Source organism: Argiope bruennichi, chromosome 9, assembly GCF_947563725.1.
Source record: "Argiope bruennichi chromosome 9, qqArgBrue1.1, whole genome shotgun sequence".
NCBI classification, from domain to species: Eukaryota; Metazoa; Arthropoda; class Arachnida; order Araneae; family Araneidae; genus Argiope; species Argiope bruennichi.
The window spans coordinates 89,942,201-89,957,089 of record NC_079159.1 but is presented as its reverse complement, the minus strand read 5'-3'; the positions used below and the strand labels follow the sequence as shown (position 1 = coordinate 89,957,089).

The following is a 14,889-nucleotide window of genomic DNA, read 5'->3' as shown; positions in this document are numbered from 1 at the left end:
GACTGCATGCTTTTCAAAAGAGATAAAAAAAATATATTGCTCAAAATGTATCTTTCTTCAATTCTTTTCTTGCTAATTCTCGCTTTAAATCGTAACTCTACATGCAAATTTCATGTCATATATTTAGTTCTCCTCTTATGAGGGGAAAAAAGGCCCGCTATTTCTTTTTCTTATCTTTACTAAGAGTTCGATGTTACTTATTTATTTATTTTTCGATAAAAAAGCTTGTAGAAACTTTCCAAATAGAAGAGCTTTTTAAGTGCTGTTCAACATGCTTCTATTCCTTATTGCTTAGAAGAATATTTTAAAATAGTAGTTGTTTATTGTCATAGCTGCCATAAAACGCCAATAAACTAATAACAAAGTTGCACTTGATGTATTTCGAGGGCGTGTATTTAAAGCTCTTTGTGCTATAAAAAAACTCGCAGAAATTCGTTATTTTATGACTTTTAAGATAATATGCATATATTTTGAAGCGCTTCGCCGTCTGAAATATCCTGTCCTTAAAAATGAGAATCGTTATTCGAGCAAAGGAAAAAATTGTCTCATCTAAAAACACTTTGCATTTTCCATGAACTTTTATTGATTTTCTTTCCGAGTAGAGTGTTGGAGCTTTACTCATTTTATTACTTTTCACAGATTCTGAAAGTAATGATTTGAATTTAAATAAAAGCATCTTCATGTTTTGACTTTTTCACTTTGCCGTTTACAAAATATGCATATATAATGCTCATATAACGCAAATGTCAAAAATTTCCATTTCAAAATTTTGAGAAATCTCTAATTTGTATTCCGTTTCTAGACCGAAAAGTAGCAATTTTTAGATATTATATCTGTGAAACGTAACAATGTGCATACAATGAAAATTTATAAGTGAGCTTCAGATCAAGATTATAGATATGTTTCAAATTTTGAACGAAAAATGAAAATTCGTCCATGTGAACACAGTAGCTGATTTTCGACTAGACAGCCAGCTGCCAACGACTGTTGAACTAAAGGGAAAGTTAGGAGCACAAACAATTAGAAAATGTTTTCAGATTTATTACATAAATAAGCATGTAAAAGATACCGATTTGATGAATTTTAAAATTTCATAATTACAATGTGTGTTTCTGTTAGATCTCTAAAATTCATTATTAAATAAATTAAAATAAAAATTATTATTTTTAAAAATATATTTGAAAATTAATTATTATTTTACAAGACTTGTCAGTTAAAAAACAGTTATTGAATGTTATATTTGTTTGATTTTTTTGTTTATAATTTTTCATAATAAATAAATACTTATTTGGTAGACAGGAAATAATTAATTGATAGTTGTGTTATGATTTCTCAAAAATATCTTAAAATAAATAATTTTAAAATATTTAAATAAAAACGCAAATTGCATTAATGTCGTAGAAAACAAATAAATAAAAAAAATGCATATGCAGGCATTGAAGACATGGAAAATGGTTTACCGTGAATCGGCATATACCTATTTCTACCAAAAGGGTCAAAAGGACCCTTTCGGTATTTAATTAGAAAATTGTAAATTGACTTACCTATTATGAAGTTAAAATAGAAAAAAAAACATTTATATTTTCAATATATTTGTTGAGGTGTAATGTGATGTAAAGGCAGTTCCCCTGTGTTTATTTACTAAAAAAAGTGTTTATTTTCTAATCTAGGTCTTCAAGACCATATATTTTTCTACCATCATCTTCTACCAAAACAGACTCACACATCTTCTTACTAACAACCTATAATAGTTTCTATCTGACTGACTTTCGGCTTTGTCTTCTTACTTCTTATAAACACACATTTAACTAACACATACTTACTTCTATATTTATGCCTGTATCTCAGTGCGTCCCTATCAAGCCGTTTAAATATAAATGTATGTATTCTCAACAATATTCATTCGAATGGTCAAAATGACCCTTTCGGTAAAAGTATGTATATTATGTATATTCTTCCGAAACTAAAAAAAAAAAAAAGAAAAAGAAAATCTTTGAGATTATATATCTTATAAATGTAAATAAAAATTAATTAAAATATCTCATAAAATATGGTGATAATTTTCTTGAAGAAAATTAACGAAAAGTTTTCTCAGTGGGGTCAAAATGACCCCTTGTTAAACCTAATGTTAATTATCAGAAAAAAAAATTGCAAATTCAGAACGTTTGAAATTATATTCTATATTATAATCATTTACTTTTTAACTTTAATTGCATTGTAGAAAATACCTCTGCAGAAAGATTATGATATGTAGGTCAAGTTACTTTTTTCGAAATATTTTGGGTGATTCAATTCATGATTATAATTTATGTCTTTGCTATGGTTTAAAAATTCACCTCTTAGCAATCGAAACTTATACTGTAATATAAAAATAATAACTTGAAATTTTCAATATCAGATTTAAATTTCGTTACTTATTTATTTATTTTTCTTTTTATATTTTAGGATTCAATCGTAAGCGATGATCTCTCATTTCGGAGTAATCCTGCCAACCCTATCCCTGAAAACAGGTGAAATGACTTAATTATTTAAAATTGTATTTATCTATTTTTAAACGAATGTAGTATTGAGTATTGGAATACAGTTTTGTAAAACGTTATGAGGGCGTAAAAATAGCATCAAGCAGTTATTCAAAGAATTATTTCAAAATAAAAAATAAATAAAAAAAGCGTGACAGATATTTGAGCTATTCATTTCAAATTTATCTTTGATATGCGTTTTGCCTTCACGCAGTCTTATCTGAGACGTAACATTCAAGCGAAGAGTTCAATCTTCCATGATAAAATATTAGATCCCATATCTCAATGTGGTTCAAAGTGCATTAATGTGAAAAAGATAAGTCTACTTATGTGCATGACGTTACTACTTTCTCTAAGTTTTCATATGTGCATGCAATTCTGTGCAAAAGTGAAACTATTTGAAAAATATTTGCAAAAGTGAAAGTATTTGAGTGCATAAAATCAATAAAAACAATATTTAAGCATTTTTTAAAATTAAAATATAAAATTTTATCTGTTTTATAAGAGTTTTAAAATATATATTATACTAGCTGCCTTTGGCGACCAGCCGGTTCGCCAATCTTAATGCTCATTAAAATTTTAATAATTAAATATTTTATGTAATTCCTACTTTAATAGCTTCTTCATTAAAATATTTTAAAACTTCAAATTTCAATTCACTCATAATATTATAAAGGCTTTCAGTCATAACGTAATCTGTATCTCTCTAATTTTCTGTTAGCTCCCGTAGAATTTATGCTTTAAATTAAAGTGGAAATGATTAATCTGCAATTAATATAATAATATTTTTTACTGAAACAAAGCTTTTTGCACATTCCCGACCTCCAAGGTATACACGTGCCAAATTTGGTAGCTGTAGGTCAAATGGTCTTTTCTGTAGAGCGTCAACACACACACACACACACACATTGAGCTTTATATAAGTATAGATAGATAAATATAATATATCTCCTTTTTTATAAGTATTAATTTTATAATATTAATACTTATAAAAAAGGAGTTTATGCATTCTCCAATAAATAAGAAAAATTTGCTTTTCTTTCTTACTTTTTTTTTTCAGAAAAAATCTGATTTTTTTGCTTGAGTTCATAAACCCAATAAAATGTATGTTTACAAGTACTTTTTTATTGGATTTTTGCATTCAGTTGTTTTTATTGCTTACTTTCGGGAGTTTATGGACTTCTCAATAATTCAATACTCCCATTTATTTTTTTTTAATACAGATGTGATTTTGCACATTATTTCTGTTTTTTCACGGATTACAACTTTTTGTATTGTTTTCAATTCTAATATTAGAGAGGCTTAAGGAAAAATTATGTAGATATATTAACCAAATATATATTAATTATAATGTTAAAATTAAATTATGACAATTTAAGACTACGTATATATTGCAATAAATTGAATAAATATAAAAATAATGAAAAACTAAATAATATTTAAAATAAGAATCTTGTTTGTTAAAATTAAAAAGAAATTTTATCTAAAATGTCAATTAATATCGTTTTTTTAATAAAAAATTATTAAGATATGCTTCCGCATTATGATTTTTCCTGAAGAATATTAATAATTTTGATTACTTTCTAAGATTGCGAATGAAATTTACTTCATTTTGGGAGGGGGGGGAGGATTCGATACTGGCATTTTCTTTTATAAAGTATTTTATTTTGCATCTTCCGACTAGAGTCTTTAATCTTAGCAACACGTGATTATTTAAAATCTCTCAGATATATTTAGTTTTATAAAAAGAAAGTTATATTTTTTTTAAATAATTTTTTCTTTGTAAATAAAAATATGCTATTGGAAATAAATAGAAAAAATTTTTGCTTGCATTCGTAAAAACAATATTAATTTCAGCATTTCCGTCTGATTAATCTTGATAATATTCTCAAAAGTTTGTTGGCCAATTCCTCATAACAGACAGCAAACCTGCGGGAGAGACTCCCTAAAATTTTCTCGCACATTTACTAATAGTGATGTATTTGTGTTTTGGACGCGTTCCAATTGAAACCAAAATTTGCCAAAGAACTACAATTGATGATGATGTCGTGTCAGCATTACCACGGAAAGGAGGTGCAGTAGCTTCTGAGGGTAAAGACCCCTGAGCACCCGAGGACAGAAGTCTGACTTCTAGCTCATATGAAGATGAAACTCACACAGTCGCTTGCACAACCCCTTTTTACATAGGGGAACATTCACACACCTCACAGATAGAACACAGATGAAGAACAACCATGCCCGAACCAGGATTCGAACCCGGGACACCCAGATCACGGAGAAGATGCACTACCCCTATGCAAGAAAGCCGGCAAAGAACTGCAATTGCAATTACAAAATCACATACCAGATTTGATAAATTTAAGTCGTGTTTTTGAATTATCGCTTTTATATGCTTCTTAAAGTACAGACCGAAAGACGTTCAATCCTTTTTGGATCTGTCTCAAAATTGAATCGATGACTGCACTATATATGTTAAATCTGTGTACTGAATCTTATCTATCTAGCTCTCTTCATTTCGTAGTAATTGTGTTAACTTATATTCGAACAGCGGGATAGACGAACTTCGTTTGAATAGATTTAGTTCAAAATTTTTGATATAAATCTACAAATTTGATGTAAATTGATAATTTAAAACAGAGATCGTAAAAATAAACAAGAACCCATAATTCATAATTTTCTTCTTTTGATTCATGGTCTTTATCTACGCCATGCTTTAGCTCATTAAAGGACACCTAACGCTTTAATTGATTGAGCCAACTTACAAGTTTGGTCCTGATTTTCAATTAGAGCAACCATTTGATGACACCTCCACATTGCTCCTCTGGGTCTTATTTTGCTTTATTTGTGTTTATCCAAGCTCCATTCCACACAAAGAATCTTTTTGCTCCGATTTATCCGGGCCTATAGGACGACATCGCCACCGGTATTCCCCCTCCCCTCCTCCTTGTACATCGTGGCCAAAGCAGAACACATAAGATTTCAGATCTGGACCATTGGCTCGCATGATTTTAATAATTTCTTGGACGATATCCTCCTAGATAAGAATATTTTAATTAAAGATTTACCGGCCGCTCAGAGGGTAGTCAGATTAAATAAGACAATCCCTGATGCGGCCTTTGACAAATGCACGGACGGGTCCAGGTTGGAAAATTCCACCGAATTCGCCGTGTGTATTTTTTAAAAACATTACCATTTTTTAAAATTTTATTTTTAAGCTACCATCTTTTAACTCAGTTTTTCAAGCGGAGCTGGCCGCTATTGATTTCGAGACCAGCTGGGCTATCCGTGAGAACACTACATTTAACATTTATACGGACTGCCTCTCATCAATTGCAGCTTTGAAAGCCATGGCTCTAGATCTGAATTTGTAAATAATATTGAAATAAATATTCTAACTGCTAAAAATTTGGTCGGCCTCCAGTGGATCAAGGCCCACATTGGCATTCATGGCAACGAAGTGGCCGACCCATTTGCCAAAAAAGCCACGGCGTCTGGAGATAACCCCCTACTCTTTCTTGAAGAGAAAACTCAAAGCTTTCATCCTGGAGGAGTGGAGTCAGAACTGGCTTAATTATGACTCCCTCTCTGGGATCAGGGCCAGGGAATACCTGGGCAAGGTGGATGTTAAGTTCCTTATTAATAATAAAACTTTGATATACTTTCTGAGTGGGCATGGTCCATTCCCAGTTTATATTCATCGTTTTAAAAAACTGAGCTCTCCCCTTTGTATTCGTAAAAACTCAGGGAGCGAGGATCATTACGCTTTTGCCTGTCCACATGCCAAAGATTTTCATCTGTTTAGGCCCGCTTCTCCTCATGGGAGAGCTTGGTTTAACTATTTAACTAGAAATAAACTTGCTATCCGTAAGCTAGTCGAGGCCTTCAGGGTCAGTGCCAAAATCTGTGAGCTGCTCACCCGGTAAGAGGACAATGAGCTGGCTGAATAATTTCTTTTTTTAAGGAAGTTCTTTTACTGATATTTTACTTTATACGACATACTTTAATTCTAAGTTTTGATTCATTTGCAAGCAGCCCGGGCAAACTGTTTCTTAATCTCTATTAATTATTTAAATGATTTCGTTTTCAGTTCTATTCAATTGGGGCCCCGGAACCTCTCCGCCCCTCGTTGATCTCTTATTTGAATGATACCTTTGGTGGGGTTTGGACGGGGTCGAGGTGTGGGAAAAATGCTCCTTGCTTGTTTTTAGTGGGCTGCCTAATTAATATTAACGTAAGCCGTATAATCAATTACTACCCATGTTACTAGGGCAATGTTTGTACTCCTTTTTTAGATAAAAATAAAGTTGTTTGGGAGACTGGGCTGGAGCGGGGCATATTCCTGCTACGTGGGGGCGATTCTTTTCCCCAGTTCTCCTTCTTTGCCTTACACCCGGATAGGCAGGAGGACTGTGGGGTTGTACTTTATTTGTGTTTACAATTTCATTACGAGCTATATTTATTTGCATTTTATTTTTTGAACAGCAATTTCCAAATCTTGCATGATTAATGTATTATTATCACGAAGTAGCTAATAATTCTATCAAAACTAGTATATTTATTAGGAAACTTTTTTATTATTAACAATACTGTCTGCTATCATTCATCGATTAAAAAATTTGAATAAAAAAAACCACATTGCTTTTTAAAATGAACCATTTAAAGTAATAAGAAAGTTCGCTGCTAAACAATAAAAAAATATTTTTCGAAAAAATGAAAAACGTGCTACATCGAATAACATTTAAATTGAATAGGAAAACGTTTCATTCAATTGATTTACCAAACTGCACCGTATTTATTTATCCGGTATAAAAAGGAAAAAAAAAATAGATCTGGCATTTCCTTCAACAACATATTTGATGGATAGATCAGGCATTGCAAAGAAATTCTAAACTTTTTTAAGATTGATGAGGACAGCTGAAGTTTTCCGAGAGCTCTATATCCTGAATGGCAGCGTAGAGTAAAAAAGAATAATGATTTAAGACAATTCTGTGAAGAATTTTTCTTCATAGCCACAAAGGCTGCAAATTCTATTTCGCTAAGAATTTTTTTATTCAATATTTAGCAAAAAAAAAAAAAATTTACAGTTTTGCATATTATTGTTGTGTCTGTAAGATACAGATACTATGTTTATTTTTGCCTTCTCGTATGTGAAATACATTAAAGAAATTATTTTAATTTCCACATTTTACGACTTGAAAGGGTTAACCCTTTCTAGGGCCGTGGGAAGTATCCTTTGCACCAAATTTATCAATCTTTGTATGAAATTATGTAGGTTGGCATAAGTTCTGAGAATTTTTTTTTACAAAGACAGAAACTTAGATGCTTCAGTTCTTTATCTTACACAAAATGATGTGTCTTGATTTGTTACTTAATTATTAATTAACCAAATTAATTAATGAATCAAATTAAATTTATCTAATAAGCTAAATGAATCCTTTTTCTTATTCTAATTTCAAGCCTAAAAATATTTTAACATATGACTAGAAAAAAATGGCCCTTTAAAGGGTTAATTTACATCCCTATTAAAAAAAAAGAAATTGAGGCCTGTTTGTCCGTCTGCACATATATGATCATGATTACTCCAAAATGCAACAAGCTAGAATTATGAAATTTGAAACGTTTCGAAACATTGGAAACATTTGTCAAATTTTGCCAATGAGAAGAATAATTTTCTTACACACACACACATAGCCGATTTTCCCCTCTGACTTGCACAAAAAGGAGTCACATTCGTAAAGAATTTTAAACATTCACATTGCCATTTCTGTTTTTAATTCAAATGTTATTGTTCATGATGGGCTTTCATTTTAAGATAAAAGAAAAAATATATAGGGTGCGTTGAGCTCTATGATTAGAAAGTTTCGAGAAGAGTAGAAACCGCTTAGCATTACATGGTAGGAAATACTTTTTTTATGAGCTGGAGCAAAAGAAAGGAAAAGGTTTATAAGAAATTAAGTACGAAAATAATAATAAAAAAGAGCATTTTAATCATGAAACTTCTTAAGATGGTGTTTGAAATTTCGTCCGTAAATTCTTATGTAGACTTTACATAAATGGTATATGTAATTACTGGTAAGAAAACTTCTGTCGTACGAGTTCTCCCTGGCATCTACAGAAATTCGAAAGGCAAGATCTTCAATCGATTCAAAGGATTTCATATACTTCTAACGCCAGAAAAAGAAATTATAAAAACTGGCAATTTAGCAGACTTCTAACTATGACCACTGCTTCTATCATGTAACAGCTATCTTATTTCATTTGTGAAATGAGTCATGCTGAATTCTATCCCATTATGTCATATTATGGTAAAATTGCAATGAGTGGCTGGGCAACTGAAAGATATATTCTTTTTCTGCAAATTCTAGCAAGACTTACTGTAAAAATTTCAAGTGTTCCCTATTGTCACAACAAAAAAAATTAATCAAGTGGATCTCAAAAAAATGTCAGACAGCGGCACCTGTTGTGGTCCAATTTCCTACAAACATCATCTGCTATATGATAAGGTCTTTCTGTCCTTCCAATAATTATGTTATTTCGAATTCTCTTTGTACTTCTCTAATCTATCTCATTAGTTTGTTGTTCAGTGCTACCAAATATAACCTTTAGTTGTTCGCTGATTTCTTTAATGGACTGAGATCTGTTACGAATATAAAAAACCCCATCCTATGAGGAAATAAAAACCATTGGTTGCACAATAAGCACCATAACCAATGGTAAACTTTGGTATTTTGCGGTTTAGGTAGTATATATTCTAATGATTATCTTTTGATGAAATTGTCAATTTATTTTCACATTTCAATGCGTTTTTCACTTAATTGACATTTTAATGATTTATTAAATTTTTTTATTTTATTTTATTTTCATGGGGAAATGTTTATTTTTATTAATTTTATAACTGCGTGGCATCTAAGATTGTATTCAAACAAACGTAAGTACTATAATAACTAAGTGGATGAAAAAGATAACCAAACTAATTACATTTGGTAAAGTATTAATATTACTTTAATAATTTATAACTCATAGAATTTGTATCTCTTACAAAATTGTCCATTTGGCAATAAGGCTAATAATTATTTTAATCGAACTCCATCAACTCAGCAGGTCTAGGTAGTTTGAAATTCGTCTCAGACTTTCATCATCAGTACTGCAGTTTCTGCAAGATAACGAAGGTTTGATCTCCCCAGATCTATATCTCCTTCCACAAGAAATATAAATTTCATCAAAATTCTTGTACTCATATTCCTCACCAAACACTCCTTTTTTTTCATTATTGTATTGCGTATAGTTGCTATGTTATTTTATGTACATTATGTAAACTTTAAAAAAAATCTTAATAAATCTTTCCGCTTATATCCATTCAACTGACAGAGAATTCTAGAGATTCCAAGTTCGGGGATATTCTGGCCAGAAGTTTTTAGTTTAGTTATATTAACGTCCTATTTTAAAGCAAATCTAGGGCTATTTTGGGACGGGCCTTGTAACTTTGAATCGCGGTCAGATGCCAAGGACGACAGTTGAGCTGACATTTCCCTCTCCAAACCACACCAGCGGAAGGATGTTTGGTCCCGAAGGATTTAACATGCACCAGACCCTCTTACACGACGGTTCTTCGGTGGAATCGGGTATCGAACTTGAAAACTCTCCAGTCCCGAAGCACCAGGCCACCGCTGCCCCATTCTGTGGCGAAAGAATTAAAAGTAGCTAATATTTTCCCTAATCTCAGAATTAAATTTAATTTCTTTTTTATCGAAATAATAATTCTCCATGTTTTATTTTCATAATAAAACGTTAGCATGGATTTGATCAGTATAATTATTTTTAAACATGTTTATGGGCAGTAAATTAATTGTTATAAATTTTCACTAAAATTCTAAATAATTAACTGAAAAAAATTCTGGAAAATATCATAGAAAAAATCAGTTGAAAGTGGCGAAAATAAATCATTAAAATCGGCGAAGACCTGACGAAATTCGATCATGGCCATCTTTCGAATTCCGATATTCTCGCTCAACCATGCGATTCGAAGCGGAAAAAGTTGGAGCGGGCAAAGAGCCAAAGCTAACTCGGATGGCCTTCGAAATCTCAGAATTCCGTCATCTATTCACTTCCCTTTCTAGCGCAATGTAATATCCAAAAACACCGTTATAATGTCAAACATGAACGCGGAAATAATTAAGGATGCCTCCAGATCGGTGCAAAAATAAGAGAAAAATTTTTTTTTTATTATCAAAGCGAATAGTAAATGAGAGAAAACATATTTCGAAAATGTCGGCTTAGAATGAATACCTTGAATGAAAAAAAATTTTTCTTTCTTTTTTCCTTCCTTCAAAAAACTGAATAAATAACCATTCAGTACCTGAAAAAAAAGCAGAAATAAAAGGAAATATTTGCTGTTAAAAGACAAAATGCGCTATAAAACAAATGGTCCCAACAATTTGTTGAAGCAAAATGCACTATGAAACAGATGAGGATTTGATGGTGGTGAAGATTTAATGCTTAGGAGAAAGACATATAATATTTTTAAAAAAAAAATGGAAATAGAAACTCTAGGACGTATCATGATTAATATTTTAGAGAATGCATGATAATGTTTTAGATATTGTTAGGTTAATTTATATTAATTTTTAAAAAAATAATTATCTAAGTTAAGGAAAAGATTTTGGGAAAAAAAGACTAAATTACTGAAAAACTAATTCCATTAATTTTAAAATGATGTAAAAAAAATGATTATTTTGCAATAATATGCTAGTTACTGAGAATAAAAGCCCTTTAAAATTGCGATGAATTTTAATGAATTAAAAATCTAATTGAAATTTTTATCGATTATCAACCCTCAAAGAAGTATTCCATTTGTTTAGAAATATCCCATATGGGAAATTTGTTAATGCTGTAGTCGACGATATTCTTTTTAAATGATTTCTTCCTGGTGAAATTTACTGACAGCATGACAACGTGAAAATATTATAATGATAATTCCCTTTCTTAAGGTTTGAAAATTCTACATTTATTTCTGATGGATTTCTACTCATGCTATACTAATATGGCGGCTGCTGTGTTCAGAGTGCAGGTTTGAAGACATATAAGACGCTTTGGATTATTAATTTCGTTTTTATTCTCTTCTGAGTGGCAAGCATGATTATATAAAAGAAGACGCAGTGCGACACAAAAGCAGAAGTAAAGGCAAAAAAGAGCCGAACAAATGATCTCTAGTCTTATATAATATAGCATTTCTGGCCATGTGCCGATGGAATGACCTTTGATACCTTTTCAAGGGCACAGAAGATATCACTTTCATTTCATACGTACTGATCAGTACTTTGATAGTACTGATGGCGCATTATTTTTACATAGGAATTAATTAAACCGAAAATGGAATTGGATCACGAAATAAGAGAATATTTTGAATGAAAAGATGGGCTAAATAAAGATAAAATCTTGGAAATTAATTTGTATTAAATTAAGAGTTTAAAATATCATTACGTATATATATATATATATATATATTTCCTCTATATAGTTCAAAGTGTTTTTGAAGCATTGTATTTTCAAACTGAGCCAATAAAAAATGTGTTTTTCGGACTGGGGAGGTCTGAAACGCGGAGATTAGTCAATATCTTGAGCTCGAATTTTTTAACGATTGCAGAATTTTCATATATTTTCATACTACTTAATTCCTCTCTACTTTTAGTTCTTAATTTTTACTTCATTGATACAAGTAATAACAATCATGAAATCTGTTTTCTGTCAAATTCTCTTTCAGATCCCACCACTCGTATATAATCAAATTTAAGGGTAATCAATAATTAATTTCTAAAAATATAACAATAGGGTATTGCAATTAAAAATATGTGTTTATAAAATTTCTAGTACACCAGTAAACGAGTTAAACCTCGATTATAAAATTATATCTCTACAAAAAGAAACATTTTAAATAAAAGAATTTTGATGTAAAATCAGGTTTAATAGTATTATGATAATAATGATAGTATTCCAAGACCTCGCCCTTATTCTTCACAGCTTCTGTTAATAATTTGCACCCATCCAACATAATAGTTGCTCAAAACATCAAATCTGTTTCCCACATATTAGAAATAGCGGATAGTAATAATTACTCTCAAAAGTAATTTGAAATAAATAATTCCTTGAAATGAAATTGCAAATATCAGGTGATTTTTCCTTAGATGTTCGATAACAAATATTTAAAATGCTCTTCTTATTATAAATTAAAAGAAAAATGTTTCTATGATATTCCATATATCCGTGATGTTTTTCTAACATTACTATTAATTCTTATTCCACGTAAAAGTGTTAATAGAAAGTAATCATAAATCGTAAAAATCAAGAGCTCACTAATTTCAAAACTGATTAGCTATTTTTACTCAGAAACTCCCGGACTTATTCGTGAATTATTACCTAGTTTTTTTAATGCTTCCATGATTAAAGAATTAAATTAGAGCTAAAATAAATAATTATATTTAGTTTTAAGACATTATTAAATGATATACGCTTATATATGATTTTCTTTCTCTTCAATCCATTTGCATCGTTTCAGCCACGGGACTTATTGTGCAGCAATAGCGGCTGGTGTAGCGAACAACAAAGTGTGCGGTGTTGGAGTCGCATTTGATGCTAAAATAGGAGGTGAGTTCTACGCATTTTTGTCCAAAATACAATATTAAATATTTAGCTAATAGATTATTAAAGCTAATATTTCAAACTATAAACTCTTTAATCTCTACATATATCATTACTATTTTATTTTAACTCAACTTTAATCTCAATAGAATATGTGTGGAAAAACATAAAAAATATATCTTATTCAAATTAATAGTATATTAAAAAAACTATCAAACGACCGTTTGTTTGAAGACAGAGAGCATTTCCTATTTTTAATTCATTAACTTTGACTTTTTAATTAGCATTAATAATATACAGTGGCATATCTAGATATAAGTACCGTACAGATAGACACTATACATACATACAAATACAGATATACCGATATATGGCTATAAGTTTACCGGTATATAGATACTCCAGGCGTCAGTTTTAGGCGGCGCAACGAAGGTAATATTTTTCATGTAATTTATGATTTTAAAGCCAGAAGTGAACGAGTGTAACAGTAATGGGAGTAACAAAATATGACGCTGTGCCTTTGAAAATATACTAAAATATAAAAGGAAACTTTTTACAAATTCCTTACAAAATTCAGTAATTTCATCCTTGTTTTATCTTAAAGATATTATAGCCAAATTTTCGGTCACTGTTTTAATGTAAATGTTATAAATGAATCTTAATAGGTTATAACTTTAAAATGTTATTATAGTCAATCAGTAATTTATAATTAATGTGTACAAGAAACTTGTGATGTCTTCGAATTCAGCTTCTTGAAATCATTTTAATAAGAAAACTTTATTAGAACTAGAAAACATATTGTAAAAGTTGTTACTTTTGGAAAATTATTTTAACCAAACATGTTCACTTATGCATCAATTCTTTGATGAAAAAGTATTGTAGAATCAGATAAAAGAATTCTTTAAAATTTGAAAATAAACTCGGTAGTGTCTCATTAATTCAGACTGCCGGATTGATGGAAACTAACATAAAATGCACATTAATAGCAAATATTATGTTTATTTGTCAAATTTATACCGACAATTATGCTGTATATTGCAACGAAGATGCAAATAATCATAAATCAGATTTAGAAATACTAACAAAGGAAAAAATGCACTATTTAAAATCATTCAGTGTAATCTGAATAACAATTCTCACCAAAGAACTTTTGAAAGAACTATAGTTGAGTCATTATCATTATCAGCGGCACAACCCCTTCCATAGGAGGTATGTCTCGTAATTGAAGTGGAGGTAACTCGATCCCACACAATTACTTAACTCAGAAGTGAAGCCAGAATTTGTCACTATATCGGAAATTTCTCATCTCCAAATTTGAGGTGCCTACGGCGGGAGACAATTTAGCAATAAAATACCTTTATTATCTTGAAGTAAATCGTAACTCGAAAAAAAAAACGGAAAATATAAATGCAGAGAATATAAAGTAGTAAGAAAATGTTCAATTCGATGATCAGAACTTTCTTAAAGAAAACTCATTAGAGTTTATTTTATAAATTACTAGTCGCTTTTGGTAACCTCTGGCTCGGCGGGAATATCAACTATATTTAATTCCTGCTAAATTGTTCAGATATAACTCAAAAACCACGTCAAATTATCAGAATTAAAACCGCGTTATTTTAATTACAGTACATATGTTCTGTTCATTATGTATATGAATCTTTCTAATTGAAATCATTCCCATATTACCGTAGCGCTATTAGAAACGGATATATCCGGTTCATTTATCTTCTAATTT

General features: G+C 30.4%; 1 protein-coding gene across 1 annotated transcript in view; it reads left to right on the top strand.

Moving 5' to 3' along the window:
- LOC129985133 (neuroendocrine convertase 1-like) overlaps positions 1-14,889 on the top strand; it is an 85,707-nt gene that overhangs the window by 40,201 nt on the left and 30,617 nt on the right. Inside the window, exons 5-6 of the mRNA XM_056095051.1 lie at positions 2,446-2,510; positions 13,072-13,160. Coding sequence (XP_055951026.1) covers positions 2,446-2,510; positions 13,072-13,160 — 154 coding nt within the window. The remainder of the gene's footprint in view (positions 1-2,445; positions 2,511-13,071; positions 13,161-14,889) is intronic.